Source organism: Copadichromis virginalis, linkage group LG18 (genome assembly GCF_057382275.1).
Source record: "Copadichromis virginalis isolate Kocher_CV1m ecotype Utaka linkage group LG18, C_Virginalis_male_GT1.1, whole genome shotgun sequence".
Lineage (NCBI taxonomy): Eukaryota > Metazoa > Chordata > Actinopteri > Cichliformes > Cichlidae > Copadichromis > Copadichromis virginalis.
In genome coordinates this window covers 1,929,845-1,947,216 of record NC_140635.1, presented here as the reverse complement: position 1 = coordinate 1,947,216, position 17,372 = coordinate 1,929,845, and the positions used below count along the sequence as shown (strand labels likewise).

The window sequence follows — 17,372 nt, the reverse complement described above, 5'->3', positions numbered from 1 at the left end:
CATCGAGCATCTGAAGGAGGACGACTTTAATTTACCCCAGAAAACATAAAACGTCTCCATCAAAGCCGGAGCGCCGTCGTCTGGCTGCTCATTGGACAAACAGGAAACATCTCACCTTCAAACGCTTTTAATTCGCTCATTTTCAGTAGCAGAGCTCAAACATCAGACGCCACCTCACAACTTCCTGTAACACTTTGCTGCCGTTTCATCCAATCACCATGTTAACCTGCTGTGACCCTGATTAAACTCACAGGTCAAAGGTCAGCTCAGAGGAACAAACAGGCCTCCCGGTGGCAGCAGGGGGCAGAGGTTAACGGTAGACGACCTTCACTGAGCTCTGCTGGTTTTATCTGATCCCTGATGCTGTCACGTTAGTAACACAGTTACTCCTGCTCTGCTTCTTTTGTCTTTTTAAATGTCCTCACACACGCACGCACGCACACGCACACGCACGCACGCACGCGCACGCACGCACGCACGCGTAAATAAAATTAGAGGTAAATAAATAATGGTTATTTGCCTTTAATGAGACAAGATGCAGCAGAGATGAAGCAGAGCTGCAGTCGTCTGGTCTTCCTCTCAGATACTCTGGAAGGCAACAGCTCAAACTCACTGTGAACAACTAACAGCAGAATGAGCCTTTCTAAGCACGTTTCTATTGTAAGTGGCCAAAGTCCATCTGCGCCCTGAAATTTTGCTAGCAGTTTTTACCAGAAGTCCCGACCGATTCTTATTCTTCACCGTCAGGTTACCAAACCAGGCAGCGATACAAAAGGACGTCACAGATTCTATAAAACTTCTATAAAACAAAGACAACAGATGAGATGAGACATTAAAAGATCTCATTTTCCTTAAAAAGAACCGTCGTTGTTGAACTTTTTTAGTGGCATCAGCATGAGATTCAAAACAGTTTATGATCAAGTACCACAGACAGATATTTATAACTCTCAACGATCCCAATATCAGCGGGTTTAATGATGGAGGGTGATGAGCTATAAGAGGACTTCCTAAAATCTATAATCATGTCTTTAGTTTTTGACACATTAAGTGACAGGAAGGACTCATCACACCAATCCACAACATCATCTACAACCTGTCCACGGCCTGACTCGCCCCCACTAGAAGACTGTCGATCACTGTGTCGTCAGCAAACTTCAGGATGTGTCTGTTTGTGAAACTGCTGCGACACTCACTCGTGTACAGAATGAACAGAAGGAGGCAGCACGCTGGGGTGATGCAGCAGAGCAGGAGAGCACATCAGGAAACACATGATTCACCCTCACACAGACAGTCTGTCACCCAGCCGACCACACTAGTTTAAAATGATTTTAAAGCCTGTCAGCAAGTAAGAGGGTTGAATTGTATTAAATGCAGATGAAAAGTCAAATAATAATCTTGCGTGGGTGTGGGGGGCCTCAAGATGCTTATACAAGATGCAGGAGTGTGACAGCAGCGTCCTCCACACCTCTCCCTGCTCTACAGGCGAACTGGACGGGGTCAAGATGGTGTTCAACATGCATTAAAATCTTCTTCTTAATTATCTTCTCAAATGTCTTCATCACTAAAGAAGTCAGAGCCACAGGCCTAACATCATTCAGTGCCTTAGCAGAACTGCCCTCAGCAGCAGGAACAATGACAGCATGTTTCCAAAGCTGAGGCACCGTCTGTAGCTCTGAAGAAAGTGAGAAGAGAAGGTGAAAATCCCACTCAGCTGATCTGCACAAGTTCTCAGCACCTGTCCACAGACGCTGTCAGGTCCAGGACTCTTACTCTTAGTGTGTCTGAAGAGATTAGCTACCCCCCCATCAATACAACATGATGGGGGAGTGATGGTGCCGGTCTGCCTAGAACAGTCAAAGTTCTCAAAACGCAGGTAAAAACTGTTGAGACTGATGCCAGACGTTTGTCAGAGGTAAACCCCTCTAACGTGATATTACTTTTAGCTTTGGTCTGTAGCCCTGCCATTGTTTTCATACCAAGCCAAGCTCTTTAGGGGGTGTTTGAGAGAAGTTTGAAGACTCCTCTCAAACACCCTCAGCTGCTGGGACCCAGTCGTACCAGTAGGAGTTGATAATCTTGCAGAAGGCCAGCTCGCAGCACATCTTCAGGTTGCTCTGATGTTCGGCCAGGTCTCCGGTGGAGCATCGGCTCGGGTCCACCTCGCAGTTCTCGTCCGACTCGTACAGAGCTTTAATGAACTCGCCTGCAGACACAGACGGACGAGGCATGAAGACAAACTGACGACCGGGCGAATCAAACCACACAGGAAACAGTTTTTTAGGAGGCGGCTGAATTTACTGGACACGTCTTCCCTTCATACTCTTAACGTTTCACGAGTCACAGCACGTCTGAGCACATTATCTTATCTGAGCACCTGTGTTGAGGAGCCACCTGTCACACATGCTGTTTCAGAGTGAAACGCAGCCAGGTCCAAACCAGTATGAATTTAAATATGAACTGGAGCGACTGGTTTCACCTTTCTGGCTCTCTCATTAAGAGTGATGCCTTCACTGTCAGCAGAGAAACTCTGTATTTACAGCTTCCATCCCTGTTAATCTTTAATGAGTCGCCCTCTGAACCTGATGACTGTTTAACGGGCGACACAGCGCGATGACACGACTCGGCGAGCTGAAAATTTGATGAGCTGAAAATACGACAATAAAAAGTCGCTGTGACAGTCAAACGCCTTTAATCGATGAAACCTGCCGAGGAGGCAGGAACTTATTTCTATTTCCAGACATGAAGCTATAAATATTTTAACGAGGGTGACGCTGCTCGTGTCTTTGAAGCGTCTCTCAGTAACAGTTTGAAGAAGCTTTATTGGTTTGTAATGGCGGCGGTCTCAGCGGGCCTTCTGCTGTCACGGCCTCGACTATTTACAGCGTCTCTTCACAGCAGAGCAGAATCAGCCGGAGGAGGATGAGGATGATGCAGCAGAGCAAACACATAATTAAAAATAATTTAAAAACTCAGTCTGCTGACAAAATCTTCACCGACTTTCTTCTTCATGTGTTTTTTTCTTTTTCGTGGCGTCAGCTTTGCCGGCGAGGTGGCGTCTGCTCTGTGGAGCAGCTTTGCATGACTCACAGTTCATAATAATCCTCCTTTATCTGACACCAGGACTCTGTACAGCTCCTCAGTTTATCCTGTCTGAAACAAGCAGCTTTAGCTCCTCCTCCTTTAAACCAACTTTCAGAAACGGCGGGTGGGCGTGGCTTCTGAGATTACTATAAAAGGATACCTCATCTCTATGACATCGTACGAATCCAAGAGTACAAAAACTGTGTGAAACTGCACGGTTAGTCAGCGGCTCGGCGCTGCTCATAACTCTGATTCATTGATTAGATGCTAATTAATTATTTAACTGCCAATTATCAATACAGCTGATTATCATTTTTAAGACCTCTCTGAGACTAGATTTGGATATTTTGTTTTCTTAATTGTAAACCTCTGGATCCAATAACAGTTTAAAAATTCACAGGATAAACAAGGTGACTCCGCCCACCAGACGGCAGGTTACAGGTGTGTGCGAGGCTCACCCAGCGCGTCGTGCAGGTATTTCTGTCCCACCAGCTTCAGATACTCCTCGATGGCCTTGGTGGCCAGCGTGTTCTCCCTGAAGATCAGGACGTCGTGGTCGGCGCATCGATCCACCTCTGACATCACCAGGTCTGTCAGGAAGTCCTGAGGAAGAAGAGGCGGAGATGAAGAGGGCGCCATCATAGTTAATCGGCTCACTTACAACATTGGTGCATTTACAAACGCTGCACGCCTCCTCTGTGATCCATGACATGAGCTTCACTGACCAACTCTGGTTAATGTTAATGGAGTTATGGAGTAAACGTGCTTTATGGATCATTTTGGGCTTTTACTGAATCTGCACGGATTCACTGGAATCATCGAGGATGGGAATCCTCCGGCAGCGAGCATTTATGGAAACGCCGTCGTATTTGGGTCCGATTTTCTGCTGTTATGCTGATATTCAGGAACCCGTGTGAAGGCGGGTCCAGAGCGAGCGCTACCTGCAGTTTAAACCTCTGGGCCGACATGTTTAGCTAACAGGAAGTCAAACGTCAGCGTGGCTGATTCTGACCTTTGCCCTGCCCGTGCTCTGCAGGATGTGGACCAGCGCGCACGCCATCTCCTCCTTGTTCTTCACGCTGATGACGGGCTCGAGCACCGAGCACAGCATGGTGTAGTTGTTGGTGACGAACTCGGCGAACTCCTTGTACTGCTCCATGGGCAGGATGGAGATGGTCTGGAAGCGCGACTTGATGCGGATCGACGGCCCGCCGCCTTTGCCCTTGCTGGTGGTGGGCGTGCTCACCGGGTACCACTTCTCCACGAACTGCCGGCCCGTCACGCTCGCCACCGGGATGTTGACCAGGCCCACGTAGTTGTTCTTGTCCTTTTTCTTCTTCTTGTCCACGTCGCGGTAGATGTGCACGGTGATGCTGTGCACGCCGGGCAGGCTGGAGAAGTCAAAGTACTCGCCCCAGAACAGGCTGTCGTGGCGGGTCTTGCTGGTGGTCCGGGCGTACAGGACGTCGTCCAGACACAGCTCGCAGAAATATTTCTTCTTAGGCGGCAGGTCTTTGGCTTCGATGATCCAGAGTCGCAGCAGGTTCTCGGCGCGCCGGCAGTTGTCCTGCGAACGCAAAGACACCGTTTGTTAAACTGATTTTGTGACAGCACAAACTAACGGACTGCAACTGCAGTTCCTCTGATGGCCACTAGAGGCGTTACAGCAGAAGTAAATATTTCATGGGTGCAGCAGGACAGGAAGTCGGCGTTGAACTGAACAAACTCTAGTTAGAGCTCGTCTCACCTTGTTGGGCTGAATCGTCCTCCTCAGGTTCTCCATCCACTTGTCTCTCTCTGAGGCCGACGTGCAGCTGAAACACTTGCTGCCGCCTGAGTACGTCACCTGACAGGTGAGACAGAGAGGGAGGGTCATCGAAACAACCAGGGGTGCAAAGTGACACGACTACTTACAGGTACCTGCTAAAACATCCAAAGGTAACAAGACCGGGACACAAAACATATCTGCTCTTTTCTATATCCGTCTTTATTTATTCTACAGCGCTGAAAGGACCTGATCAAACTCATCGTTTATCAGTTTTGTGACGTGAAAGTGGAGCTACATCAGTCACAACGAGCAGCGTGGATCCACTTCACGAGCGTCAGTAAAAACGAACGCTGCCCTCCAACACAAACAACAATTAATTAGAAAATCTTTCTGCTGTTAATCATCAGCTTTAACTGAAGCTCAGCTCAGACGTTTCGCCGTGCTTCACCTCGAAGCAGAACTCCTGTCCCAGGATGCTGCTGTGCAGAGGCTTGATGAACACGTCCTCCTCCATGCTCAGGTCCAGAGCCTCCACCGCGCTGCCCGGGCTCAGCAAAGACTCATGGGAGCTCGACTCCTTCAGCTTGGGAAGCACGCGAGATCTGGAAGACAGGAAGGAGATGGAAAGGTAAACGGATGTTAGGGCGAGTTTAAACCACAGGGGGCGCCGCTGAGCCCGGTAAGCGGCGCCACCGGCTTCACCAAACTCCACCCGAGCCGAGAGCACCTACGAAAAACAACCACAGAGCCAGGAGAGGGGGGGGCCCCAGAGCATCCCTCCCACCTCGACCCTCCGGCAGACGCGCAGCAGCTCTGGTCACCGCCGCCGCCGCGCTTCACCCACACAGTCCAGCAGCCGGTAAACAAATCCTGAGACGGCCAATCGCATCCTGCCTGCGGGACCGTAACCGTGGCAGCGGCCCCCGCTGGGACAGCCGGCGCTTGGCAGCGAGTGTGACGCAGCGAGGAGCGTCTCAGAGGACGCAATAACGAGGAAGAGCTGCAGCGCTACGAGCAGCAGAAGAATATTGAATCATTCAATACAGCTCCAATAAATCAGAATAAACTCTGCAGCGAGGCTTCACGGTCACGTGACGGCGCCGACGGCGCTTTTGCAGTTCAGAGCTGATTTTTAAACAGAAACTGGTGAAGCTGCTTTTACCTTTAATGCTCCGACCGGCTGGACCCGCTCACATCAGCCACACCACAACTTCTGCTTTTTATTTGAGCCTCAAACAAAGTTTTCTGCAGATAAAATCTGAACCTGCGTCTCTGAGAAGCTCCTGTTTCAGGTGGTTTCACTTCCCCCGTGTTTATCCAGCGCTGGTTTCCAAATGTTTCCCCGAAGCTCATCGAAGGGTCGGCTGGTTCGTAGCCCCCTCCCACACATGTGCACGCACACACACACACACACACACACACACGGTTATGACACCAGAGTTTCCTCTGATTGGATCATGAGATGGAGACCCGTCCGTGGAGCATCTGCAGACCACAGCGTGTTGTGTAAGCGTTCACTGCTCTGCATGAGATCAGGGGTCATTTCGAATTCACTGAGTGTGTTTGTGCACTTTCTCTGCTGATGCAGTGACGACGCAGCTCTTTCTGCAGAGTCACACTGAGAGCAACAAAAACAACAGCGTGAAGTGAATCATCACGGTTTCCTGTGCAGACGTCCAGGTTAAACCAGAAGGAAACTAATCAATGTGATGGAAACGTGTGTGTGTGTGTGTGTGTGTGTGTAATCCTCCCGCTGTGTCAGATGAGTTACATAAACCCGGATTACCAGCCTGAGATCAGCAGTGATGCTGTGACATCATGATGCTGAATTAAACGCTCTGACCGTTAGATTCCATCATTGTCGGCCTCGTGATTAAAAAAACTGCTTTTATTAAAGCTGAGACTGAAGGTTAAACACCGAGCGATGCACGAGCTTCATCATCTGCCATCCTGATCAAGGCTGGTCACAAACCAACAGCGACGCTCAGCTGGAAGCATCGCTGTGCATTTGACTAATCCGAGACATTTGACTCTCCGTCCACAAAGCACCAACCAGAAGAAGCTCTTCACTCATTTTAAAGCATCGTCACGCTTTCACTGAATTCAGGTGTACGACAAATAACCTCAGATCTATCTGTAGGTCAGCAGTTCGCCAAGTTTCACTCAAACCTGCAGTTCCTCTGACGTCCACTAGAGGCTCCAGCAGTGAGTCAGGTCTTATACACCGGCCTGTTAAAATCCAGCTTTACAGCAGGACTTCATCAAGATGCCGACACAGTGCAGAAACCAACGTGTGAGCACACGCATCATTTGTATACAGTCTGTGGGGTTGACTTCCTGTCCCGTCAGCTGATTTCTGATCAGGTGTGCGTCAGGATGATTAAAGGAAAAAACTCCTTATCTGGAAATCCCTGCAGCTCGAAGCTTCAGACTGTGGATGCATTAATTAACCTTGAAGGCAGCTCCTAGCCTCGAGACTAATTTCCCCTGGTGGTCGCCTGTGGTATTACAATTTTAAAACTAAACCACTACTGAGCATGTGCAGAAGCTGGCACCCATCAACACAAACCCAGGAGTGGGAAACTTTTCACGCTCACGACCTGCTTTAGATCCAAAAACCTGCAGTTTCAGCGCGAGTTCAAACACGAGCAGAGGAATCGAGCGCTCCGGTTAGAAGACGTTTGCTAAGACCTGCCTGGTCATGTGACCTGCAGCCGCAACGCTCCATCGGTGAAACACAGTAAGCCATGTTTCACCAAATAAAAGAGACAGTCATAAAACACACAACCTGACTGCTTCTTTGAGTGTCAGCAGAGTGTAAACACACACACACACACACACACACACACACACACACACACACACACACACACACACAGGAAGGGCTGGTCTCCTGCATTAGGACAGAAACCTGATCCACTCTGCTGCCAGAGGAAGACGGGGAGGAAGCACTTACAGGTCTAAGCGCGCACACACACACACACACACACACACACACACACACACACACACACACACACACACACACACCCCATCTCTGTCTATGGTAATTCCTGTGATGATGATGATGATGAAGGGCACAGCTGGGTGAATCAGAGGAAGTTTTCAGTTCGCTGAAGTCGAGAGCTCAGAACATCTTCTGGTGTGAGACCAGGAGACACAGAAATCCAGAGTTTTCTTAAAAGTTTTTCCCACAGTGCACCTCTCTGTGTACAGTATTGGCTCCTCGGGGCTCCCGTAGCAACATTATTGAAGCGCAGCAAACAGCAACGAGGCCGCGCTCGGCAGACCGGGTCACCTTCACGGTTCTGAGGCTGCTCGCAGATTTATTTTTGGCTGTCGACCCGTCGCGTGGGTTCTGCGGCACCACAGGACATTAACTCTGCTCCGTAACGAGCTCGACTTCAGCCGCTGCGCTCAGATAACACCGGAGCTCGCGGTGCGGCTCCCTGCGGCTCAGCTCAACCTCAAACTTCATCTGAGACGTCTGTCAGCGCTTCTCCATCGCCCACAAACCCGGAGACTCCCGTCCAAAGACAGCAGGAGTCAGTCAACCAATCACAACGCACCGTTTTCATCTCACACGCGCGAGTGCAGTCCTACCTGAATCGGAGCGATTTGGAGAGCTGAGCTATCCGAGCTCTGCGGAGGAGAGAGGACGAACCATCCATCAGGAGTCAGAGCTCAGAGCTGACTGAGAGCGAGGCTGTGTGTGTGTGTGAGTGTGAGTGTGTGTGTGTGTGTGTGTGAGTGTGTGTGTGTGTGTGTGTGTGTGTGTGTGTGTGTGTGTGTGTGAGTGTGCAGCATTATCCTGATGTCCAGCTGGCTGTCACTCTGTCGGTTATAAAGCTGCACTCAGCATCAGCACCACGCACACAGAGGCTGGGACAGATGTTGTGCAGAGGTTCAGCAAACACTTCCTGGTGTCACACACTTCCTGTTGGCCGTTAAACCTCGCTCAGGCTTGAAGCTCCTCCCACACCTGCATGAATCCAGGAGGAGACCTGCATCTGGATTAATTCCTCACTCACAGTTTCCTGTCATGACACGCGCACGCCGACCATGTTTGTTCTCATGTTGGTGAATCAGGTTAATCGCTGCGGTCTGAAATCTGCCACGCCCCCATTTCTCCATATAAGGAAACACACTCACCTCGATGCTGACTCTAACAGTGCCGATTGTCTTAATAAGTCAGGACGCAGTAACCATGGTGATAAATGCTGTAATGCTCGGATTAAATCTGATTATTTTCCCTCAAAGAAAAAATAATCTTGGACTGGTTAAACTGTCGCTTAAAAAAAGCAGACAGGAAGTGAGAGGAAGTGCTACCACAGCGTGTGAGGGCGTGGTGGACGGCAGCCCGTCTCTGAGCCTGCTCCTGCTTAAAGGGGCTTCTTCTCCTCACTGTCACCAAGTGCTGCTTGTAGGTGATGGTTGGTGTCGAGTCTTTACAGCTGTACAAACCGTCCGACTGCTGTTGTGTCAAATATCTTTGTTTACTATCATCAAAATCGCCGAGGAAACGAAAAACATTTTTGTTAAAGGACGTTTTTGAATGACATATTTTCTTGGTGACACACATGGATCAGAGCTCAGACAGGAAACGAGTCATTCACGACTTTAAAAATGATTTAACAGGAAAACAGAGTCATACCTGGAAGTTTTCCAGGGAAAAGATCTCAGGAGGAAACGTTATCTTACAAACCCACCAAACCTCTGCAGAGTGCAGCAGATTCCAGTAAAACCACCTCCAGGCAGTGCTGGGAAGGCTGGGCGGGTTAATGGAAAGAGGGAAAGCCCACAACCTCCACCATCGGCAGGAGGAGAGACCTGCTGCATATTCTCCGACCCGCCCTCTGTCTGCCGCACAGAGTTGTCACATGTGACAGAAGGACGCCGGGCGTCATTACTGGAGGAAACGCAGAGCGACCAGAAGCAGCAGCCAGAGCAGGAAATGAGCTGCAATATCAGAGTCTGCTGCTCAGCGTCACTGAGCATGAACGAACTGCAGATTCACTCAAACCGACGCGTCCGCGACTCTGACCCGGCCCACAGTCAGAAGCTCTCTCTAACAAACCAATCAAACCATCACCAGCTCGCCGAGACCGAAGGAAACCGTCACATCACGATTCCCAGCAGACCTCTTATGGAGCCAGTTTCCTCCTTCATAACAAACGCTGTTAGAGACCGACTCAGTCGACCCCCCAGGCCTGAGCAAACCTGCAGTTCCTCCAAAGTCCACTAGAGGCTCAGAAGTGAGTCGCCCCCACAGACCCCCACGTGAAAGGCAGACGTGATGCTGTTTGCTCATATCAGGGGTAAAAGCACTCAGCCTGGCTCGTCTGTGTTCATATGATCAGTTTACGTTTATAAATTCTGAATTTTAGGAACATTTGTCCGTAAATTCATGTAATTTGTTTACATTTATGTTCATTAACATGCACTGTCCTAAATAATGAAATTAAACTGAACAGACGTGGAAACACACTGTGCAGGACCTCAGTGCCTGTTCCAGGCCAGGCTGTCCTGTTTCTAGCAGGGGGGTCTGAACCGTCCATCTGGACCCTGCAGAACCAGCAGAGAGCCCGAGGTGGACCCCGAACACGCAACAGGAGGCCTGACAGCGTCGCCTGCGGGTGGAGATCATCAGGCTGCAGGCGGAGGAAGGACTGTGCACAGACATCCCGTCTGCACCAAGGCTGGAGTGTGTTTATGTTTAGATTTAATGGAGTAAAAGACTCAAATCTGAGCGAAGAACAGCTGAAGAACAGCTCGAGCTCTGGAGGTGTTACCTGTCGGCATCGGCGGGCCGGATGGAGGGCAGTCTGAAGCTGGTGTTTCTGTCCAGTTTGGTCTGACTCCTCGTCCTTTTGATGGAGCCTTTAAGACGTTTACTGAAAAACCCCTGAAGGAGAAACAGCAAAGGTCAGAATCAGTCACAGATGGTGATTTTCACGAGAGCAGCACTGATCTTCACAAAGACACGTTAACGTGGACTTTCATGAGCGTTGGATCGGTGAGTAATCGCTTCAGATATTCGACTGTAACCTCAAACCGCCTTCCAAGAATAAAAGCAGCTCCTGTTTCTACTGATCCACCCTAAAAACTCTCAGATCTCTCAACAGCGTCTCACACGTCCTTTTTCCATCCTGTTTCTGTCACAAGAGCCTCGCTGTGAGCGATGCTGCTGTGGCTCACACAAAGCTCCGCTCTGAGCCAGCGAGGTCCTTCACAGAAACACTTCTCCATCCTCCACCTCACAAACTCCAGGTGATCCACCAGAAAGATGAAACACTGATGCAGCAGCACCATCCCTCAGTCCTCAGCACAAACCACCACCTTCAGCTGCAGTCAGGTTTAATCTCATTCTTTTGGTGATTACTGTACGCGATTCAGCAGCGATGAACGGGCTCAGGTGGACGTGCCTCGACTAGAAAACGCCCTCTGGTGGTGTTTTCATGCAGGTGGAATAAATGACGTGAGCACAGCATCCGCACACACCTGTGCGTTTCAGCTCATTTTAGAGCGACTGTAACTCCGTCACGTTTGCACTGAAGACACAACTCCAAGTTCTACAGCGATATTCGCCTGCGCCAGCTGCAGTGAAAGGCGGTGGGGTCTGAGTCGTCCACAGCACAGTGTAGTGTAATGTTTCACAGGTCGCTGAGCTCAGCAGCATGTTTGACCAGCACCTGCTGCCCCCTGGTGGCGTTTTCATGCAGGAGAAACAATAAATGTCTTCAGCTCAGCCACTCTGAGACTTCTGGTAGAAGATTCATGTGTCTGTTGTTTTGCTGGTATTAAAAATCACTCTGACATCTAAACACACCGACACCACCCAGGCCTGCTTCAGGCTGAGTGCTGATTGGTTCCACACTGATGAGTCATCCCTGTATCTCCATCTATGATCAAACTCTGATCAAACCCTTCAGCTCTCAGGTCGTCTGTCACAATAAAAGCCCCGTGCAGAGCTGTGGAAGTGAGCGGCCTCATTTCCGGAGATATTAATATCCTCAAACGCATCACCTCCTCCCCCCCTCCCCTGCAGACTCCCTTCAGGCTCATTGGCTCCTTTTAATGCATCAGAATAAAGACGCATCCTGCCAGAGAGCGAGGAACACTTCAAACAGGCCGCCTGCACCCTTAAAAACCGCCTCCACCAAACAGCCAATCACACATATTGATCACGATTATTGGTCTCTGAGGATCGCTGAACAGACGACTGAAAGCTTCGTGTCACTTCCTCACCACTGATGAACTCCCAGCATGCTCCCCGGCCGTGTTTACTTAAATCTGCGTGAAGACGTCTGAAACTAAAAATACGACCTGAGAGCTGCGACACAAACTCTCAGCACAGAGTTTCAGCTCTGCTTCAAAGTGCTAACGACGGGAAAACAGTCGCAGCAGAGCTTCAAACAGAGACGCTGGAAACTAACAGAACAACAGCTGCAGTAACAAAAACAACAGCTGCAGTAATATCCTGTGTTCAGTTGCACCGACATTTTATTTACTGAGCACTTTCCTGATAACCTGATAACCAAGCTAGTTAGCATTAGCATGCCACCCTCCCTTCTGGCTGTGAAAAACTGACGAGGCGTTGATGAGTGATGCCACGACCTAAACACACACGTAACTTATTAATATCAAGTATTCAGACTTTAGCGCCACCTGCTGGTAACAGGAACTCTGCCTTATGTACAGCCTGATATACAGCAAACAGGCGACACGTGTCCGTGCTCTGAGGGTGGAGGAACACCAGAGAGGACGACGGAGCAGAGACGGGCCTGAGATCTCTGTGATGGCGTGCAGTAAATAAATACATGCAGAGACGCGTTCCCGTTACTCACCGGCACTTTGAACGGAGACGTGTTTGGATTGTCGACTGCGACGCTCTTCTCCGAGCTCCCCAAACCGGAAATACTCCTCCTCCTCGGAGATCTCTCCGAAGAAACTTCTGCAAAGAGAGAGAGAGAGAAAGGGAGGGTTAACCAGCATCATCAGCCTCTGAGCTGAGCGACGGAGGACAGGCGAAGACGTTCAGACATGACGGAGGACGAGGACAGACGTCGGGTCGCAGATATCTACACCTTCTGTCAAACGTTCTTCCAGTAATCACGCCGCCAACACACTTCAAGTCATTTTCACCAACCAAAGTGCTGCAAACGGACTGAAAGGTTCAAATAGGAAGAAAACCAGAGAGCGCCAACAGCACGTAACCATGACGACTGCCGCTGACCAGTGCAATCATCTGAGCCGCCACGTCTTATGGGTCGTGTCCTGATTTAACATTTAACTGAAACTTAAACATTTACTGGACTGTAAGTCAAGGCAGATGTTCCACATGAGGTCTACGGGAGAGTCTGATTGGTTACACATCAGAAGTAAAAGCCAATCAGAACTGAGAACAGAGAAACACATTCAGTCTGAAGCAGCAAAAACAAATGAGCTGAAAGAGTCACGATAATAAGAGAGTAACTTTAATGAGACAAACTTTAAAACATGAAGACAAATCAGCTGTGACGGCGCCACAGCGGCTATGCTAATGACAAAAAGGCTAAATTATGCTAGCAGCTACATGGACAGGAAGCCTCAGACTTCCTGAAACCAGCTCAGCTAAAACTTGAACATGTGAACAGCAAACAGAAGAGGAGCAGACAGAAGCAGTGCTGGGACCATCTCTACGTTATTTAATATGAACACTAACCAGGATTTCCACGGCTCAATGACAGAGGATTCAAAAGTACACGACTAATAATAAATAACATCAGTGATGAGAGCATGACGCCAGATTCTTTCTGCACCTGTAAATCATTCAGATATCGCTCCTGTCTCTCCTCCTCTTTAATAATCTGTATCGGCCCGTCTGTGAAGCTCGCCAAGCTTCCTGCTGCAGAAACCAGAGTCTAACATTTCCGCGTCCTCCTCTGCAGCTCTCTGCAAACACATCCAGTGGGCCGGGTTGGGCCCCGAGCCACATGTTTGACACCTCTGTATGAGAGTTCATAACGCAGCCGTTTGGAGCATGAAGACACACACGAGCCACAATCAGCTGTGGGAGTTCCACCCCGACCCAGCTCAGGCCGCCGCTACCTTATACGGAGCCAGCAGTGTCATGGCGACACCAGAACAACATGTGGAGAGACGCTGGCGTCCGACCGGCAGCGTATGGAGCCAACATGATGTTTACATGCTGAGGAAACAAAACGTGCTGCTCTGCAACAGGAAGTGAGCGCAGCATGCAGCAGCGGGGAGCTGTATCAGGTTCCAGCTGCAGGACGAGGCGCTCGCCGCATGCACGCCGCAGGCATGCAGCGCTGCGAGGAAGCCGGGGACAAACTTTCATGCAACCCCCCACACCCCACCAACCGAACCACCCCTGACGATGGAGGAAGAGGAGCGCTGACGGGGACGCCATCAGCGCTGGTCTTTCACTCCCGGGACAAAGTTGAGGCAACATGCGGCAGGAAGCCCGGTATGACAGGTCGGTCACATGACACGGACAGAGACATACACAGAGGGAGAGAGAGGGAGACGGTACCTCGATCGCAGCTGTTCCCCATCATCTGAGGAGAGGACACACACAGAGTCAGACGGGATTGGCCGGAGCCGCTGCCACCTGTCAGCCAATGAGGTTAAGCTGCAAACATCCGTCTTTGTCCCGTCCTCCACTTTGGCATCCCCCAGCCCTCCCCTCTGCCACCCCTCCCTCCTCAGCACCGCATCCTCCTCCTTCACACTGCCTCCTTTCCCATCTCCTCCTCCTCTCTCTCCACTCAGCAGTAATTCTAAGTCTCGCTCGTCCGCTCGCTGAGGTTTTACCGCATTTCTTCAATCAATCCCACAAACTGCTCCGTTCTGCTGTCTCTCCTCCTCCTCTTCGTGTCTTCCTTCCTCTCTGCAGACCCTCCTCTCCCTCTCCCTCTCTCTCTGTCTCTGCAGCACCTCCCTCCTCTTCCTCTCTCGCTGCGTTTATCGCTGCCCTCGGAGGATAATTACCAAATAAGTTTCCCCTCAGCCGGCTGATGTGGGACACAACTCTGGGGGCCGAATCACATCAGGCCTGCAAATTAACTCTATTTTCAGAGTCTGTTCATTGATCCGATCACTCGCTAATCACCATTAATCACTTTCAAAAGCATAATTTATGTCATCGGTGACCCGGCACTGAAGAGTCGACGCTTTTTAATAACACAAATGTTCACACTCTGGCTCTTTAACCATTCAGCACAGGATCCGACGCCTGTCTCTGAGTCTGAAGACTTTCAGAGTTTCTTAAAGATCTGCTCTAAAATGAAAATTATTGAAACTTTTAGAAACTGTACCTGCAGCTGCGTGCAGACTATGAAACAGTAATCAGACGCGTCTGCAGACGCTCTGCCTGCTGTTCAGCTTAAATATTATTTCCTGTTTTTGCACCTGAGTCGTTCAGACCATCAGCATCAGTCCACACCTGCTGTTGTTGGCACACAGGTAGACTCAGTGCAGCAAAATTTAAACCCACTCATGACCAAGTGTCCTCTGTCACACTCAGTGGATCCTCTGATCATCTATAAATATCTATTGATCAGCTGTGTCTCAAATATCTGTACTCTGAGACAAGTAATCAGCAGATGAGCCACACCAGGAATCGAACCAGCAAACATGTGACATGTGATCAACAGTAATCATCAGTTTGCTCAGGTTTTCACCTTCCTCCTCCTCCTCCTCCTCCTCCTCCTGCTGCTGCTGCTAACGAGATATTGATCAGCGGGAACTCGGCTCAATCTGTCGTTTCAGCGGATCCACCAGAGACCGCGACCTTCACAGACGGGGTCACGGTCAAACCAGAGACCAGCAGCTCGCCAGTCTGGTGCTTTGGTCTATTTTTGCTTAGGTCTGTGACCTGTGGGCGTGGCTTACACTAACACTGTAGCTAACAGACTGAGGTAAAACCATGCACGTGCACTGCTTCTGAAACTTTGCACCTTTTCATCTAAATATGCTTTTAAAAAAAAACAAAGTTGTCAGCTGATGCAGCTAGCTGCTAATTAGTGCTAACACCCACGTTTGTTAGCAGTAACCTCACAGCAGCCATGTTATTGGCTAGATGATGTCATTAAGCTTCCAACCGCACAAACACGCGCCATTGGTCCAGTTCAGGTCAAGCTAGCAGACAGCTAGCAGCTACAGCCGCCTGTCAGTCAAACAGGCCCCGCCCCCAATAATACGAACTTTAAGCAGGCTGTAAACATGTTGCAAGCATTGACTCACTGCCAGAGCCTCTAGTGGTCATTAGAGGAACTGCAGGTATAAAAGCATGAACGTGTGAACAGATGCACACTGAGGGACTCTGGACGGCTTTCAGTTGCTGGATCTTTCCGCCGCCCTCCCTCTGACCACCACGACTTTGGGTTAAATCGGCTCACGTGTCGGCTCGTAGGTATCGAGCTTCCCGGACGGACTCGTGGGAAAACCGCTGCTAAAAATAAGCCTGAGGGCAGAGAGAGGCAGAGCCGAGGGACAGGAGGAGGCTATCGGGTGTCAGAGAAAGTCATCCATCAGCTGCTGGTGTCGGCGCACGCGATGGTTTCAGCCTGTTTGAGTTTAAAATCCCGTCGGCCTCCGAGGGCTCCCTGAACATCTGTCCGCTCACAGCTGGCTGATTAGTTTAATGTCTGAGTTATCGACTCGACCGCCTGATGAATGAGCAGCTCTGTGAGGACAAACCTCCACAAACAGAAACCTGCACATAAACAACCAGGTAATACTGACCAATCACATCTCAGCAGACAGCGAGCAGGTAAACACTGAACCGTGAGCACCCTCCTCCCATCATAAGTGGTTCAACCTGTCACCTGTGTGTGTGTGTGTGTGTGTGTGTGTGTGTGTGTGTGTGTGTGTGTGTGTGTGGGTCAGTAGTGTGACACCGCTCAGAAAAGATGAATGGGTGGATGTGATGTCATCAGAAAGGAGCGCAAGGAATGCTGAAGCTGACCTCTGTTGAACTCTGGCTCATTCAGGAGTTGACACACCTGACACACACACACACACACACACACACACACACACACCAGTCTGCTGCACAAAGAAACCTTTGTGTGAAGCTGTCTGCAGGGCAGAGTGGGCGGAGCTTTCACAGCAGCAGGTATAAGGTGAGATTCCCAGAAAGTCCTGGTTTTAGCGAATGTTTCCCAAAGTGGGAGCGTGTCTAAGAGCAGAGCCGTGAGGCCACAGCGCCTGCATGAAGGTGAAACAGCCTCATGTGTCTGGGCTCACGGCCGTTACATCACAGGTCTGATGGCTCATGACATCATTTATCAGTGTTTACACATTTTTTGTATTAACGGCTGTCAGCCTGCAGCAAATCTCACATATTTTATATGATTATTAGAAAACAACAAACTAAAAGATTCCTCTTAACGGAGCCGTGTAACAAAAAACACTGAAGAGTGACAGTGGGTGAAGGGATCACTTCTTTCCACATTTAAACAATTTCAAGTGTTTGAATGTGAAAATACTGACGGTAGGAACAGCGTGGATCCTG

At 49.8% G+C, this 17,372-nt stretch overlaps 1 protein-coding gene across 6 annotated transcripts in view; it reads right to left on the bottom strand.

The window, feature by feature from the left end:
- rasal2 (RAS protein activator like 2) overlaps positions 1 to 17,372 on the bottom strand; it is a 60,185-nt gene that overhangs the window by 7,792 nt on the left and 35,021 nt on the right. For 5 of the 6 annotated variants that reach the window (XM_085440180.1, XM_085440179.1, XM_085440178.1 and 2 more), the window contains 7 exons: positions 12,697 to 12,803; positions 10,642 to 10,754; positions 5,298 to 5,451; positions 4,829 to 4,927; positions 4,094 to 4,648; positions 3,540 to 3,684; positions 2,059 to 2,203 (listed from right to left, as the gene is read on the bottom strand). In XM_085440180.1, the coding sequence (XP_085296306.1) occupies positions 2,059 to 2,203; positions 3,540 to 3,684; positions 4,094 to 4,648; positions 4,829 to 4,927; positions 5,298 to 5,451; positions 10,642 to 10,754; positions 12,697 to 12,803 (1,318 nt within the window). Of the gene's footprint in view, positions 1 to 2,058; positions 2,204 to 3,539; positions 3,685 to 4,093; positions 4,649 to 4,828; positions 4,928 to 5,297; positions 5,452 to 10,641; positions 10,755 to 12,696; positions 12,804 to 14,387; positions 14,413 to 17,372 lie in introns of all 6 variants that reach the window. The other variant, XM_085440181.1, reaches the window with a different exon arrangement.